Raw genomic sequence first — 17,560 nt, 5'->3', positions numbered from 1 at the left:
AGCAGGAGCAATCAGCACACTAGAATTTTACTAAGAATTTTATATTCTTTGTTCAACCGTAATAACGGCCTGTATTGTGCCAACTCCATTGGTGATTTGCCAGGTTTCAGCAGGGAGGGGGACTAACCCTTCCCTGGTAGTAAGGGGCAAGGAACCCACCACAAGAGAAGATTTATAAATTTTCTCCAGGTGTATAATTAGCTGTGTGACATAGGTGGAATAAATTTCCACTGACAGTCCATTGGAACCCAGTGTTTTATTGCGAGCGTGCTCCTTCATACCTCCTCATGCCTCACTCACCAGAATAGGAGCACCTAGTGCTTCCCTTTCATTCGGTGTCACTCTAGGTAGTTTCGCTCAATTTGAAAATGCTGTTAGTTCTGCTGGGTCAGGAGGTGGCGGGCCTTGTATAATGTAGTGTAAAAGTCACGGAATGCTGTTTTGATTCCTAATTGGGTTATTACCTGCCCTTAATGAGGTGTGTGTATCGATAAGATAGGTGTGGGAGACTGGTCAGCTCAGATTACGAGTGCCAATAAATTGCCTGATCTGTCCACCTTTGTGTGTATTTTTTGTGTACAGGCCCTATAGTCTATTAGTTAGAGGCGTTCCAGAAGTTCTGCATGTGCTATCCTGGCTTCTTGTAATGCAGTGACTGTGGCAACGTTTTAAGCCGCTGCTCTCTCTCTAGGGAGCCTCAAGTTGTGTTAGCTCACAGTGAATCGCCTTCGTAGCCTACAACACCGCATTAATTGATGTGCCTCGCATAACAACTTTGAACGCCTCTCACTCCAGCATCGGTGAGGAAGCCATAGCAGCATTTTTTAAAAAATTCTGTCAATGGCCATAGCCCATGTACATCTCCAGCACCAACGGCACACCATCTAGTGTGCCCTTAAGCAATACATAACAGCCCTGTGTGTCACTCTTCTATTCAAGCACTGCAAATGGGACCCCAGCCCAGAGCCATATTGTGCCCCCTTAGAGAATGTGGAATAGGATGTGTGGATAAGCTGACCACTTCACCTATTGCAGAGTTTCTGGGCTTCAAAAGCCATAAGGTGCATTACCTGTAAGAATGTAATCTGAGCGGCGCACCTATGCAGCTGTGCTAGTAGTCTGTGCCTCTTGTGCAGTGATCCCATGCCCCCCATGCTCCAAGTGACAATGTTATAATCTTTAACTGCAGTTGGCACTTTTGACATAATAAGACAGTGATAGAAAGCAAGCCCCCTGTGCATTGCTATTGCCCCCCCCCCCCAGTACAATATGTGACTTCCTTAAACCATAATAAAATGTTCCCAATTAATGGCCCAGCGATGTTTTGTCATTCAACCAAACCTTAGAACAACCAAGAACAGAATGAACATAGTAAACCATTTGCCTATGCAAATGGGGTGTGTGCGTGCTATAAAGGGGACTGCCTCTAAACAGTTCCGTCATGTCACTGACCAAGGACTGTCTGAACCAGGGACCTCAATAATATCATTGCTGTCCGGCCTGGTCGCAGCAAAAGAAAAGAAGGATATAGCACTGAAAAATCCTATCTAGGAAAATGAACAAAGACATTTGTATTGTACCCCAAATGGTCTTGCATTCTGTCAATGTAGTCCATAAGTAACATGTAAATATCTGCCTTCTGGGTTGTGCCTATGTATCTGTTTATGTGATAGTTAGTACTTATGACTAACACCCCAGCAGTTTGTTAGCAGTCTGTGGCGTAATCGATAGAAACAGAGCCATACTGCCATTGGAATCCAAGTCTGAGGTACTTCCCCATGACGAGCTAGAACTGACAGGTGGCTTAGCAGCTTGCTGGGTGGTCGCGGAGCAGATCGCTTCCAATTTCCCCTCTAGTGCTTGTTGTGGGGAGTTTGTCCCTCCTGCACCGCTCCAGGGCGCCGTCCCACAATGCTGCTGTCGCGAAACCCATTGTGCCTTAGGTGGAGGTTGTCCATCAGTCTTCCGTCTCCAAGTGTCTGTAAAATTTTGTTCTAGCCACTCCCAGGCCATCTCTGGACTCTCAAAGAAATTGGTGCATTGATCATGAATTTCTTTAACTTTGGCAAGGAATAACAGAGCATATGAGAGGCTGCAAGCAAGCGTTTTTTCACTTCTTGGAAGGAGGCGCATTTCCAGGGAGATCATTGCGTTATTCATAACTATGGGCACTTTTTCACAAACCCCTTGTAACAATATGTCCCGGTCTCTGAAATTCAGTATTTTGCTTGCTATGGGCCTTGGTGGCGCTCCTGGCACAGGTTTCATTGCAGGGACCTGATACGCCCTCTTTACTGTAATAGCTCAGAAAAGTCCAGTCAGAGCCACAGCCCTACGGGGCCAGGCTTCCACATATTGAGTGATGTTTCGGCCCTCCACCTCTTCTGATATCCCAACTATCCAAACATTGTTTCTGAGGGCCCTTCCTTACACATCTTCTGCCTGTTCTTTAAGCTGATCCGCCTGTTGGTGTAGTTGGGCAGTTTGTGTAGTGTGGCCCTTATTGCCCTGTGACTGGGCAGTGAGCACCAGTTATTTGTTTTGACTCTGTCCATCAGTTTACATTGACCAACTTTTAGCTAGCTGATGTCTGTGGTGATGACCCTCAGACGTTGCTCTATAGCCACTCGTGAATTGCAGATTTCCTAAAGTGTGATATGTAATTTGTCCACTGGGGGCTTTTGTTACAGTGGAAGTTATGCAGTCATCCAGCGTCTGGACAGGGGAGCACTCCGATGGTGTGGACCTTGATCTTGAGTGAGCAGTTGGGCCATCAGTCTTGGCTTAAGTACGCTCCATTGTGTTTGGATCTGATCTACAGTGCGTTCAGAGTGACGGTGACTCCTCCGGTATCTTAACGACCAGAGCACTTCCACTGTCTATGATGTGGTCACTGCACTGAACTCCCTGGATATTTGCGACGTCCCTTACAACTACGGTAGGATTCATTCCAGTGAGGGGGCCCCAAGAATGGATTTAGGAGGTTCACTGGTGCTGCAAGTAATGGTGGCGCTGAGCGAGCGGTCAGAAGTGTAATATACTGATGCTATTCCCACAGAGTTGCTGTCTGGGCATGACATGCCAATGAGTCACAGGGTCACTCTTGAGGACTTTTAGGCGCTCTGTGCACTTTTCATCTGGGTGTCCTGGCCTCGGAGGAGGAGGCGGCTCCCGTATAGGCTACCACATCCCTGCTGACTTCCCAGATTCCGATGCTCCGGCCAGACAGGTTAATTAAGAAAGACTGCAGGTCAAGGGGCTGGGAGCTTGCGGATTACACAACCGCCATTTTAGGCAGTTTGCCCCACCCCCTTTAGTTTTCTACTTATTATAAACGTAACATTTTTGGAGACCGAGAGCCCTTTATGTTTGCTGCCTCAGAGTACCTAAAGCACTTAATGTATACCTCCTGGTTTATTGTTAAAGTTCTGTCAATTGAAAAATAAGAGTTATAATTTAAAAAAGACAGTTTTTAAATATTTTTGATTAGAGTCAAAAGTGAGTTTGATCACTAGTTTGAAACCTAACAGCTGGAGTCAACTGAAATTCAATGTTCAATGGCATCTGTCGCTGTAGATACGCATGTTTTGCATAGCTCGCCATCTGGTGTTGGGTCGGAGTGTTACAAGTTGTTTTTCTTCGAAGAAGTCTTTCGAGTCACGGGACCGAGTGACTCCTCCTTTTGTCTCCATTGCGCATGGGCGTCGACTCCATCTTCGATTGTTTTTTTTCCGCCATCGGGTTCGGACGTGTTCCTGTCGCTCCGAGTTTCGGAACGGAAAAACAGCTAAATTTCGGAAGATTTTCGTCGGTATTGTTGCGTTCGGGATCGGCGTAGTTAGAATCAACACCGCATCGAAGAGCTCCGGAGCCCTTCGGGGTAGTTTTCGATCCCCCGTCGGGGCCTGCTCGGCCCGACCGCGTGTAGAAGAACGCCGATGGAACGGACCCCGTTCCGTTTCTGTCCCAAATGCCACAAAAAATACCCCTATTCAGACCAACACTTGGTCTGTAACCTGTGCCTGTCACCTGAGCACAGTGAAGACACTTGCGAGGCCTGTCGTGCGTTCCGGTCCCGAAAAACACTCCGAGACCGTCGAGCCAGAAGACTTCAAATGGCGTCCACGCCGACAGCGCACCGAGAGTTCGAGGTACAGGAAGAGGAAGAAACCTTATTGATACACGAATCGGACTCCGAGGAATTCGACGATCCACGAACCGTGAGTAAGACGTCGAAAACCACTCATAAGAAGATTGTCAAGGCCCAGGGGACGCCACTGCCACCAGGCCATGGCTCCACCCATAAATTCGGTGACCGACCGTCGGCACCGAAAAAGGCCCAATCAGTGCCGAGACCGTCCGACTCCGGTCGGGACCGAGAAAGTGCTGGAGACATACATCGACACCGAGATGGCGGTGTAGACACGGCTCGACGCCGAGACAGCGGCACCGATGAAGATCGACGCCGAAATGTTTCGACTCCGAAAAAGAAAAAAGTCGCCTCGGAGCCGAAAAAAGATGCAGACAGGGTTTCGGTGCCAAAACAACCTGCAACCGACCCAGTTTCAGGCTCTTATACAGAAGAGCAATCAATGACCTCCCAAATGCGAAACCATAGGTTTGAGGAAGACCTGCAATCCACCGATGTAGACCATACGCAGAAACGTATTTTTATACAGCAGGGGACAGGAAAGATAAGCACCCTTCCCCCTATTAGGAGAAAGAGAAGACTGGAATTCCAAACTGACCAAACACCACAAACGAAAATGGTGAAAAGGGTTACTCCGCCACCCTCTCCTCCACCTATAATTCCCGTCTCACCAGCACAAACTCCATCACATTCCCCGGCTCACACCACCATGAGCCAAGGTGACCAGGATCAGGACGCATGGGACTTGTACGACGCCCCTGTGTCAGATAACAGTCCGGAGGCATACCCTACAAAGCCATCACCACCGGAAGACAGTACTGCATATTCTCAGGTGGTGGCTAGAGCAGCACAATTCCCCAATGTAAGCCTCCACTCAGAACAAGTCGAGGATGACTTTCTATTCAACACCCTCTCCGCCACCCACAGCTCCTACCAAAGCCTACCTATGCTCCCTGGTATGCTTCGGCACGCAAAAGACATCTTTAAGGAGCCGGTCAAAAGTAGGGCAATCACACCAAGGGTAGAAAAAAAGTATAAAGCGCCTCCTACAGACCCTATTTTCATAACTTCACAGCTGCCACCAGATTCTGTCGTTGTAGGAGCAGCTAGGAAGAGGGCCAACTCCCACACATCTGGGGATGCACCACCCCCAGATAAGGAAAGCCGCAAGTTCGATGCAGCTGGAAAGAGAGTCGCAGCACAAGCTGCAAACCAGTGGCGCATCGCTAACTCACAGGCACTTCTTGCGCGCTATGACAGAGCCCATTGGGATGAGATGCAACATCTCATTGAACATCTACCCAAAGACCTACAAAAGAGGGCAAAGCAAGTGGTTGAGGAAGGACAGAACATTTCAAACAACCAGATACGCTCCTCCATGGACGCAGCAGACACAGCTGCAAGGACAATAAATACATCTGTGACCATCAGAAGGCATGCATGGCTACGAACGTCTGCGTTTAAACCAGAGATTCAGCAGGCAGTTCTCAATATGCCATTCAACGAAAAAGAACTGTTCGGTCCAGAAGTGGACACGGCGATTGAGAAACTTAAAAAGGACACGGACACTGCTAAAGCCATGGGCGCACTCTACTCCCCGCAGAGCAGAGGAAATTACAGCACCTTCCGCAAAACACCCTTTTGAGGGGGGTTTCGGGGTCAGGCCACACAAGCCAGCACCTCACAGGCAACACCATCCAGTTACCAGGGACAGTACAGGGGAGGCTTTCGGGGCCAATATAGAGGAGGGCAATTCCCTAGGAATAGGGGAAAATTTCAAAGCCCCAAAACCCCTACAACTAAGCAGTGACTCACATGTCACTCACCCCCTCCACACAACACCAGTGGGGGGAAGAATAGGTCATTATTACAAAGCATGGGAGTAAATCACTACAGACACTTGGGTTCTAGCAATTATCCAAAATGGTTATTGCATAGAATTTCTACAATTCCCTCCAAACATACCACCAAGAGCACAAAATTTATCAAAACATCATTCCGAGCTCCTGGAGATAGAAGTTCAAGCACTATTGCAAAAGAACGCAATCGAGTTAGTACCAAACACACAAATAAACACAGGAGTTTATTCACTGTACTTCTTAATACCAAAGAAGGACAAAACGCTAAGACCAATCCTAGACCTAAGAATACTAAACACATACATCAAATCAGACCACTTTCACATGGTCACACTACAAGAAGTGTTACCATTGCTGAAACTACACGACTACATGACAACATTAGACCTCAAAGACGCGTATTTCCATATACCAATACATCCATCGCACAGGAAATACCTAAGGTTTGTATTCAAAGGAATACACTACCAATTTAAGGTACTGCCTTTCGGTTTAACAACCGCACCAAGAGTCTTTACCAAATGTCTAGCAGTAGTCGCTGCACACATCAGAAGGCAGCAAATACATGTATTCCCGTATCTAGACGACTGGCTAATCAAGACCCATTCGTTAATAACGTGCTCACACCACACAAATCAAATCATACAAACCCTCTACAAACTAGGGTTCACAGTCAACTTCGCAAAATCCAACATTCTGCCGCGCAAGGTACAACAATACCTAGGAGCCATAATAAACACAACAATAGGAGTAGCCACTCCAAGTCCACAAAGAATTCAAAATTTCAACAACATCATACAACGCATGTATCCAACACAAAAAATACAAGCAAAGATGATATTACAACTCCTAGGCATGATGTCTTCATGCATAGCCATTGTCCCAAACGCAAGACTGCATATGAGGCCCTTACAACAGTGCCTAGCATCACAGTGGTCACAAGCACAGGGTCACCTTACAGATCTGGTGTTAATAGACCGCCAAACTTACCTCTCGCTTCTATGGTGGAACAATATAAATTTAAACAAAGGGCGGCCTTTCCAAGACCCAGTGCCACAATACGTAATAACAATGCTTCCATGACAGGGTGGGGAGCACACCTCGATCAACACAGCATACAAGGACAATGGAACGTACATCAAACAAAACTGCATATAAATCACCTAGAACTGCTAGCAGTTTTTCAAGCACTAAAGGCTTTTCAACCAATAATAGTTCACAAATACATTCTCGTCAAAACAGACAACATGACAACAATGTATTATCTAAACAAACAAGGGGGGACGCACTCAACGCAATTGAGCCTGCTGGCACAAAAGATATGGCGTTGGGCAATTCACAACCAAATTCGCCTAATAGCGCAATTTATCCCAGGAATTCAGAATCAACTCGCAGACAATCTCTCTCGAGATCACCAACAGGTCCACGAATGGGAAATTCACCCCCAAATTCTGAACACTTACTTCACGCTCTGGGGAACACCTCAAATAGACTTGTTTGCGACAAAAGAGAACGCAAAATGCCAAAACTTCGCATCCAGATACCCACACAGGCAGTCCCACGGCAATGCCCTATGGATCAACTGGTCAGGGATATTTGCCTACGCTTTTCCTCCTCTCCCTCTCCTTCCTTATCTGGTAAACAAACTCAGTCAAAACAAACTCAAACTCATATTAATAGCACCAACTTGGGCAAGGCAACCCTGGTACACAACGCTGCTAGACCTATCAGTAGTACCCCACATCAAACTGCCCAACAGGCCGGATCTGTTAACACAACACAACCAAACCATCAGACACCCAGATCCAGCATCGCTGAATCTAGCAATCTGGCTCCTGAAATCCTAGAATTCGGACACTTACAACTTACCCAAGAATGTATGGAAGTCATAAAGCAAGCCAGAAGGCCATCCACCAGGCACTGCTATGCCAGTAAATGGAAGAGGTTTGTTTGCTACTGCCATATTAATCAAATCCAACCATTACACGCAACCCCAAAACATGTAGTGGGTTACTTGCTTCACTTACAAAAATCTAACCTAGCTTTCTCTTCCATTAAAATACACCTTGCAGCAATATCTGCATACCTGCAGCCTACCTATTCAACTTCCCTATATAGGATACCAGTCATTAAAGCATTCATGGAGGGCCTTAAAAGAATTATTCCACTAAGAACACCACCTGTTCCTTCATGGAACCTAAATGTTGTCTTAACTAGACTTATGGGTCCACCTTTTGAACCCATGCACTCCTGCGAAATACAGTTCCTAACATGGAAGGTTGCATTTCTCATCGCCATTACCTCTCTAAGAAGAGTAAGCGAGATTCAGGCGTTTACAATACAAGAACCTTTTATACAACTACACAAAAATAAGGTCGTCCTAAGGACTAATCCTAAATTTCTACCAAAAGTTATTTCACCGTTCCATCTAAATCAAACAGTGGAACTTCCAGTGTTCTTCCCACAGCCAGATTCCGTAGCTGAGAGGGCACTACATACTTTAGATGTCAAAAGAGCATTAATGTATTACATTGACAGAACAAAGAGCATCAGGAAAACTAAACAGCTATTTATTGCATTCCAAAAACCTCATGCAGGAAACCCAATATCAAAACAAGGTATAGCCAGATGGATAGTTAAATGCATCCAAATCTGCTACCTTAAAGCTAAACGACAACTGCCCATTACACCAAGGGCACACTCAACCAGAAAGAAAGGTGCTACCATGGCCTTTCTAGGAAACATCCCAATGCAAGAAATATGTAAGGCAGCCACATGGTCTACGCCTCACACATTCACCAAGCACTACTGTGTAGACGTGTTATCCGCACAACAAGCCACAGTAGGTCAAGCCGTATTAAGAACATTGTTTCAGACTACTCCCACTCCTACAGGCTGAGCCACCGCTTTGGGGAGATAACTGCTTACTAGTCTATGCAAAACATGCGTATCTACAGCGACAGATGCCATCGAACTGAAAATGTCACTTACCCAGTGTACATCTGTTCGTGGCATCAGTCGCTGTAGATTCGCATGTGCCCACCCGCCTCCCGGGAGCCTGTAGCAGTTCGGAAGGTACCTTCAACTATTTGTATATATATATTATTTTAACCTTAAATAGGTACATACTTAGTCACTCCATTGCATGGCCACTATTACTACAATACAACTCCTACCTCACCCTCTGCGGGGAAAAACAATCGAAGATGGAGTCGACGCCCATGCGCAATGGAGACAAAAGGAGGAGTCACTCGGTCCCGTGACTCGAAAGACTTCTTCGAAGAAAAACAACTTGTAACACTCCGACCCAACACCAGATGGCGAGCTATGCAAAACATGCGAATCTACAGCGACTGATGCCACGAACAGGTGTACACTGGGTAAGTGACATTTTCATTCTTGGTTCCATTTAGAAATGTTTCTCATGATTGTAACTGTATGAACTCAAACAACTAAGGAAAGGCACATTTTATCCCATGTTGCAAAATAATTTATAATTTCTAGGTATAGTCTTTTTATGTGTCAGGTTGAGTGAATTTTGAAACTTTTGTGGTTTACTTGAAACTTACCACCAATACCAAAAGTGAGCCGAACATATGTGTCAATTGCTATCATTACATTTTTTATGATTGAACTTGAATCCAGTAATCAGACCTAATCTCCATATGCTTTACACCCTCATACAACATTCTTTTTTTAAAATTATTTAAAAAATCAAATTGTCAGCTCTGTAGAGTGTCTTTTATAGCAAAAACGTATCTTAAAGTTGGGAGTTCTGTTTATAGCATCAGAGAATGTTTGTATTCTCAAGAACATTGTAAATAAGATCAGCATGCAGTGACAGCTTTGCTGAATGTTTCTCAGTAAGAAGGTGTTTCATTAATTTTGATCTGCTGAAGTTGATTGATATAGACTTCTATCTATTTGGATATAAAATAAATCTCAGAACCATATCCCTGTCCTCCCAAACCCTGCACCCTATTGAAAACTGCAACTTGCCAGGAGGTAGGAATACATTCCAGGAGGCAGTATGAATAAGTGCACAAGATTTGCTTCAACCGTTCACTAGCTGATTCAAGCCCATGCTGTTTTAATTGGATAAACCACCACTGAGAGAGATGTCAACAATAAATTAGCATCGCAGTTAATTTTTTATATATATATTCACTGAAAAAAACAAAGGTTACAGGGACGTTATAGTTAGTTTCTGAATTTACTCATAAAAACCATAGAAATTCAGCATTTATCGTTAGAGTTCTTTCAAGTAACTATAACTCGCCCCCTTGCCATGCAGTTTTTGTGTCGATAATTTTATTGCAAATGTTGCAGTGATAATATCAGAGATGCCATACAAGATCTCATCAATGATATAATATGTGGAGTAATTAGCTGTGCATGGCGAAGGGGCTAGGTATAGTTACCTTAGGGTGTGAGTTGAGTTATAGTTACTTGAAAGAACTATAACTGCTGAATTTCTATGGTTTTTATGAGTAAATTCGGAACCTAACTATAACGTTCATGTAACCTTTGTTTTTTTTTTCAGTGAATGTCTTATGTTTTTTTAACTTAATGTAATTGTAATTACTACACATTATTCCAACCCCACCTGTGCACAGCCTTTCGCCGTGCGCAGTAGGGGTTGGTCGCAAGGCCTGGCCTGGCCTTGCAGCCAAGCCCTTATTACCACCCAGCCCAGCCCAGCCCAGCCCCACGCCACGCACCTCCTTTGGCCGTGCACAGCGCAGTTTGGCCACAGGGCCTGTCTCTGTCAGTGGATCTGTGAGTTGGTGCGTGAGTGTTTTGAGTGGGTCTGAAAGTGGGTGTGTGTCTGGCTGGGTGCATGAGTGTCTGAGTGGGTGTGTGAGAGGACGAATGACTCCGAGTGCATGTATGAGTGAATGAATTGGTATATGCATGAGTCTGGATTTCCTTTCAAACTTTTTCACATTCGCCAATATTTTGTGAGTAGTTTGCCCCTAAAACACACCTATATCACACTCTCTGGGTTCAGGGTACCTTCACCCTGACTCCTTATGCCACTTTTAATTAGAATTTTCACTCCTGGGGACCATGTCCAGTAAAACAAAATGGCAACTGCAACTTTCTAGTCCGGTTGCGGTCAGACAGTTACAGTGCTTCTTTTTGCACCTACATTTGTGAATTTCAACGAAATATTTGCGAAATAATCACAAAGTTGCCTAAGCCAGAGATATACAAATTTGGATTTCCTTAAATTTCTCAAAAACTACTGAACAGATTTACATCAAATAAGTAAAAGCACCATCTGCATACCGAAAGCTAGCTTTCTGCCAAATTGGTGTAATGCATTCCAGCGACCCGCTCTGTAGTCCTGTCTAAAGGTCCCATGGGAATTAACATGGACACCTCCCTTTTCTCGGTCCCTGCTTGGCAGATCACTCCAAAACTTTCCATGTGCAACAAGAATCACCACAACACTTTTTTGGGGAAATTTTGTGAAGATTCATCAAACGGCCCTAAAGATATAGGCAAGTCAAAAAATGCTTTTTGTATGGAAACATGGTCCTAACTATAACTACCTAGTGGCAACTGCTACTAGGTAATATCGATTGAACAGTAGACAAAGCAAAGCACTTCAAAGAATATTAAGGCTTTTTTATGCAGCCAATAGATGAATGAGGTGATCAGCCAAAACACGTTCTGTCCGGAGTGGCCTGATGAAATAAACAGGTGCTGATTTTCTTCTAGTCTTCGAGTGCCATTTCTTTCTCACTTTGGGGAACGCCTTATGGATGGATGGATGGATGGATGGATGGATAGATATTACAAGTGATGTTTACAGCCCTGCCCGCAAAGTAAAGGCACTGTAAAGGTGCTCCCGAAATTTTACTGTGATGTAATAACCTGCGAATTAGCAACTGATATTCAGCACACGGCATCACAGCATCCTCCAATAGAAACTGATGATATATTTTCCTCATGAGGAATGTGCAGGAGGGGTAGCTGACACCGTTTGTGTGTCTATATAAAGTAAAGAGACTATTGTAACTGCTCTGGTTTTCATTGGCCGAGATGTTTTGCGACAGGCGCCGGCATCAGCGGGCCGTAGAGAGGACTGCCATAGAAGGGATCCCCACCAGGAATGACAATCTGTGTTGGGATTTAGCCAGTATTGCCCCGTCCGTTCTCTGACCTCAGAATGACAAAGATGAATTGAGAGAACATCTTCGGGGTGACCGCTTCCTCAGAACAGTAACTGAATGTATATTTGGAGTGATAAAAGCAGAATGGGAAATTACCTACAAATTAAACAGAGAGAGAATGAGCAGAACCCTGAAGGATAACTCAAGAAAGTGTGCTGGCTGAGGATAGAAAGGAATAGATTGCTTTTATTGGTGAGGAAGGAAGTCAACAAGTAGCTCCTGTCCCTCCACTGTAGTCGCCACGAAGTGCAAAGAACAGAATAAAAGAGTTCTCATGAACAATGTCAAATGCCGCTGACATCTTCTAGGGTTGGGGCATATAACCAAAAAGTGTTTAAATACGAGAGCAAAAGTGATAGCAAAACGTTTTCATTTTTTTCACTTCGTCAGGCTCTGGCGATGAGTTATTAAAGATTACCTGGTTAGATACTGTGAACCAGGCTTAGTAAGGTTGAATCTTCATGTAGTAGAAAGTTTAAATGATGCCTACATATCTAACCATAGACTTGCGATTGGTCCGTGTCCACTAGCCTGAACTTGTCTTTGATGTGCACATCCTCAGGGGCCACCTCACTTGGTTTTAAATGCCCAAGCGGTTCACTTCAATAGTGGTCCAGAGTTCTGCGCAGCCTTGTCCTCTCCTCCTCCCTTTCCCAATCTCAGCTGGTACCTCCGGACAAGGTTGTGACTGGAGGGAAGCAGGACAATACGTTTACCTCCATGTTGACTCGGTTACTTACAGTCGATGTACTCTTGTCAGCAATATCCCAGGAGCGAGCGTGGAAGGGGAGGTGCTGTGTGTGACCCGCTGATGCTGGCAGGATAATGTCACAAACGCTCTGTCTCGCGCAGTTTCTGGTCCTTCCACGCGGATGGGCCGCCTACAGATGTATCAATGGGAACGAGTTTAACAACTAAGATTAGCCAAGTCCCCAAGAAAGCTGCTCTATCCTTTGGTGCCAGAACAGCTTCTCTCTCTCGAACTATCAGACCGAGAAGGCTTAACACCGTAATTGACAAGTTGTATTGGAAAGATCAGACTTTTGAGGCAAAGTTCTGTGTATTTTGTGAATTGCCTTTTTGGTGCTTTTTAATATATATTGAGGTGTTCTTCTGTTTCTTCCTCTCCAAAGGAAAGAAGGTGTTGGCGGATTTTACAAGGGAATCATTGCCAATGTGCTTAGAGTGACTCCTGCCTGCTGCATTACCTTTGTCATGTATGAGAAGGTCTCGCATTTCTTGCTTGCGATTAAAAAGGAGAATAAATAGCGGGCAGAGAAGGCTTGAACTAAGGATGCCGTCATAAGACCCTGGGTTACCGGTCGCCGCTGCCAGTGCGAGTCAACAGCTGCCTCGAGTAGCTATTATGGAGGACGACATAACGTGAGGAATTATTTCAGGACCCAGCACTTCGAGTTGCCAAAGATTCCTCACATTCAGAAATTGTAAAATTAGCTACAAGTGTAAATGTGGGCATTGCACATAGATTTACTTCTGGAAGCTGAGAATGCATACACCTGTTACACCACACATCTGTTACTCCTGATATTTAAATTGTTTACTTTTCTTATTGTTGTTCTGAAGATTGCATTTGAGAAATCGCCTTTATAATTGTTTTGTAATGAATGCATGTCCTGTCTCCTGTTAGAAAAAGAAAGTGCAGTGAATCCTAGCCATTTTGTAGTTGAAAGATGTGACGGCATGAACGTGTGAGATTTTTTTGGTGAGTTGTTTTAATTGTTTCTATTGATTATTTGAAGCATTCAGGCATCGTATGTTAGCCCTTACAGAAACAGTACTTCTCTCTCAGAAGTGCCTTTGCTGCCTTGTCTGTATGCTGGTTCAAAACCTCACAGTCTGTTAAACCGTGGCTTTGCAGGGGTGGTGAGAGTAAAATTATTATACCTTAAGGCAAGCAACTAAACATTTTTTGCAAAAAGAAAAACTATCAACTTGGACTGGCCGTGGTTAGCCAAGTAGCGAGCCAGTGGTAATCCATGTTCTGCACCATAGTATGCAGCCCTTCAAACCTCATCTTTGGAAACCTGTGTCTCGTAAATGCCCCTTGTAGTTAGGAGACAGTGAAAGGATTTATTTAGTATTTACAGAAAAGTGAATGCCCTCTAGGTGCCAGAGGCGCTAGAAGGTAACAACTCGCGGGTAGTAGAAAAGCAGAACATTAATAGTTAAAGCCGTAGCTCTTATGTTTTCGATACAGGAAACAACACAGTAATGGTACTCAGGGAAGTGGTCCAGGTGTTGTTGCTGCAACAGAAATGACCTCACATGGGAATAGGTGGTTCATAATTGAACTGAATTACTCTGGTTTAAGTTCAGAACATAAGGGGACAGCCATGTGAACACATGTCCCAAATGTGTCATGTTTTAAAGCAGGTAAAGGCCACTTAAGTTCACTTCAGTTGATCATAGAAACGCATTTTGATTTTCTACATGCAGGTGCAGGTGTGCAAGGCATATTCTTCTCATTTGGGCCTAGTTCTTTTAAGTTTTGAGCTGACCTAAAACGCACCCCTAATATATTTAAAGGTAGAACCTCTTTCTTGCTGTCGATGTTGGACACCTAAGTACTCAGTGTTCCAGACTCAGGTCAGCTTTTAACCAGTATCCAAGGCTTTTGACTTGGCTAATAGTTGCTGTTCTCAGAAAACGAGCAAGGTTCCTTCTAGTGGACCAGAGAGGTTTTAGGGCCTGAGTCCTGGAATCTTCTTTGTAGGGATCTAGGCCCTCATTCCGAGTGTGGCGGTCGGACCCCTGCAGAGAGGGCATTCCGACCGCCCTATTATGACCGTGGCAGATGGGCCACGGTCTGAACGCCGGCACCACCAGGTTGCTGCCTGTCGACAGCCTGGCGGTCGCAAACCGCCGGATTACGAGTTTTCTTTCCACCAGCCTTTGCATGGCGGTCTCACTTCCAGGCAAAGGCTGGTGGAAAATGGGTATCGGGGGTCCCCAAGGACAGCTCCGTCGCACATTTCACTGCCCGAATTACGGGCAGTGAAATGCGCGATGGGTGCTGTCGCACCCAGTGTACCACAACATTGCCGCCGGCTTGACTATGAGCCAGTGTCAATGTAGTGGTGAAACTCCTAATAGGGCGGACAGAATACCGTCAGCACTGGTGGTATGCTGGCCATAGCGTCTTCGGCAGTCTCTCAAGAAGACCGCCGAAGTCTGATAACTTGGAAAACATGCAATTTAAGTTACATGAGCAAAGAGGAAGGGGCGGGTGATGGTTGTTGACCGTAGAACAAAAAATGACAACATTTATTTACATTGTGGAATGTTGCAGCTTTTATTTAAAAAAAAAAAAATGCTCTGGGCTAGAAGTGGACTAGTGGGAGATGGTAATTAATAGTGAAGAGGTTCATTTGCTGCTTGAGTATTCTAGTGGCTCACCTTTTCAGGTATATTGTTATACTTGTCTGGGTAATCTTCAATTACAGACCTGAACTCAGAAGGGTCTTTTTTGGCCTTTGCCTCATGTAATTCCACTACGCTTTGTAAATAGTTTTTGCTATAAAACTACGATTATTTGCCACAGATATGTATGCCATTTTTGTTTGACTAGTTAATGTTGATGTGAGAGACGGAGAGAATTTGAATACTGATGACTGTGTCACAGTTCTCTGTGCTATGCTGTTACGTTTTTTGTAAAATCTGAATTATACATTTTTTTACTTTTTTTTTTTTTTTTTTAAGTATGTACAGGTTTTTTTTTAAATATTTTGTTTTAAAAAAAAATGCAGCATAATTTTAGGTTGATATCTTACATTTCTGGGTTATCAAACCTTCACACCTGAACTACTGGAGGAAATCTTCGCATAGTTATTTTGTAGCAAACAGCCTTTTGTCTCATGAGCTCTTCTTTTCACATTGATTTGAAAGCAACTAAAAAAAATTAACAGCAGCATGAAATATAGGACTTCCATGTTGCAACTAAAAACAACGTATTTAATTGACAGCTTCACTATATATTTTCTTCCTTCCGAGATCGCCTGCCCCAGTCATCCATCCATGTTTTTTGCTCTGGCAGAACCGGGAGACTGCACAAACTGGGCCGAGCTGAGTGCTTTTTTTAAAATAGAAAATAAAAAAAGTCTCCTCGCAAAGGTACAAAGTACTACAGACAAACTGACCTATGTTTTTCGGCAAGAAGCCTTTAACTGGGTCATCACGTGATAGGCTGTCAAGTGACTATTTAAAGGAACACAGTCCTCCTCCCAACACCCAATATTTAATATATATATATATATATATATATATATATATATATATATATATATATATATATATATATATATATATATATATTTATTTATATTTTTATTTATTTAGTATCAGTGCGCTCCCCTTCATTACTCACACGCTTCGAGCCCAGACAATAGTGCTTGGGTGTGAGGGCCCATAATTACCAGAAACAAACTTCACAATTATGAAGACCGCACGCACTGCAAGGGATATCAGTTTACTGCATATTTATTTAATCCATCGTGGCAACTGCAAAACAAGCCCGCCGCGGTTCGGCACAAACGATGTTTGCCACTTGACAAAGGCCTTCCGTGTGGAAACCTGTGGGGCTTCTTTTGCAGTTGCCGCGATGGATAAAATAAATATGCGGTAAACTGATATCCCTTGCAGTGCGTGCGGTCTTCATAATCATGGAGCTTGTTTCTTATATAACGTTTTTCGCTAGGCTTCACCGAGAATGTACCAAGATGTGTAACATACATCTTAAATGCATTTTAAATGACGCAGCTGTTGTGCGTGCTACACATGTAACAAGGCCAGTTTAACGGTCTCCGGACAGTAACAGCGCTGCTTTCCTGGCCCCAAAGACCTGCCCCGGTAGACTCCATGGTGAGGCCCCATCATCTTGCATTCCGAACACTTACTTCCATAACACTGAGTGCAGATGGAATATACCACGGGGTAGACCCGTCCTTCATACCACCCTGCTGTGGGCAGGGTTTATCTTTATTTATTTGAATGCGCTGTGCAACGATTACGAAAACTAGTTGGCAATGTGAGTTTACTGCCTTGGACACTGAGCAGGCTGTAGTTATTGCAGGAGGCTGTCTCGTGTTCCTAAAAACAAACGACCACACTCCTTTAACCAAGTCTACAAGAACCTCCTGTGCCTTTTTTCACAATTAATACTCTCCCTAGATACTCTTGTTTGTGTTTTGTGATCTTGAAATTTACACTTTCTGAATTATTTTGTAAAAACTGGGCTTATGGGCAACATGAATATTAAGTGACTCATTTACTTCTTATTAAAAACGTTTTATTTATTGTAAAAAAAACAAATTGGAGCGAAAATGTTCATTAACTACAACTTTTTGAAAACA

General features: G+C 44.1%; 1 protein-coding gene across 1 annotated transcript in view; it reads left to right on the top strand.

Annotated features, from left to right (window-relative positions):
- SLC25A32 (solute carrier family 25 member 32) overlaps positions 1-15,752 on the top strand; it is a 121,336-nt gene extending 105,584 nt beyond the window's left edge. Inside the window, exon 7 of the mRNA XM_069220598.1 lies at positions 13,325-15,752. Coding sequence (XP_069076699.1) covers positions 13,325-13,460 — 136 coding nt within the window. The 3' untranslated portion in view covers positions 13,461-15,752. The remainder of the gene's footprint in view (positions 1-13,324) is intronic.
- Positions 15,753-17,560: the final 1,808 nt, after the last annotated feature.

The sequence above is a fragment of the Pleurodeles waltl genome, chromosome 2_2, assembly GCF_031143425.1.
Source record: "Pleurodeles waltl isolate 20211129_DDA chromosome 2_2, aPleWal1.hap1.20221129, whole genome shotgun sequence".
In the NCBI taxonomy this organism is placed as follows: domain Eukaryota; kingdom Metazoa; phylum Chordata; class Amphibia; order Caudata; family Salamandridae; genus Pleurodeles; species Pleurodeles waltl.
Note: the sequence above shows the minus strand (reverse complement) of the source record. Positions and strands in the feature narration are given on the sequence as shown.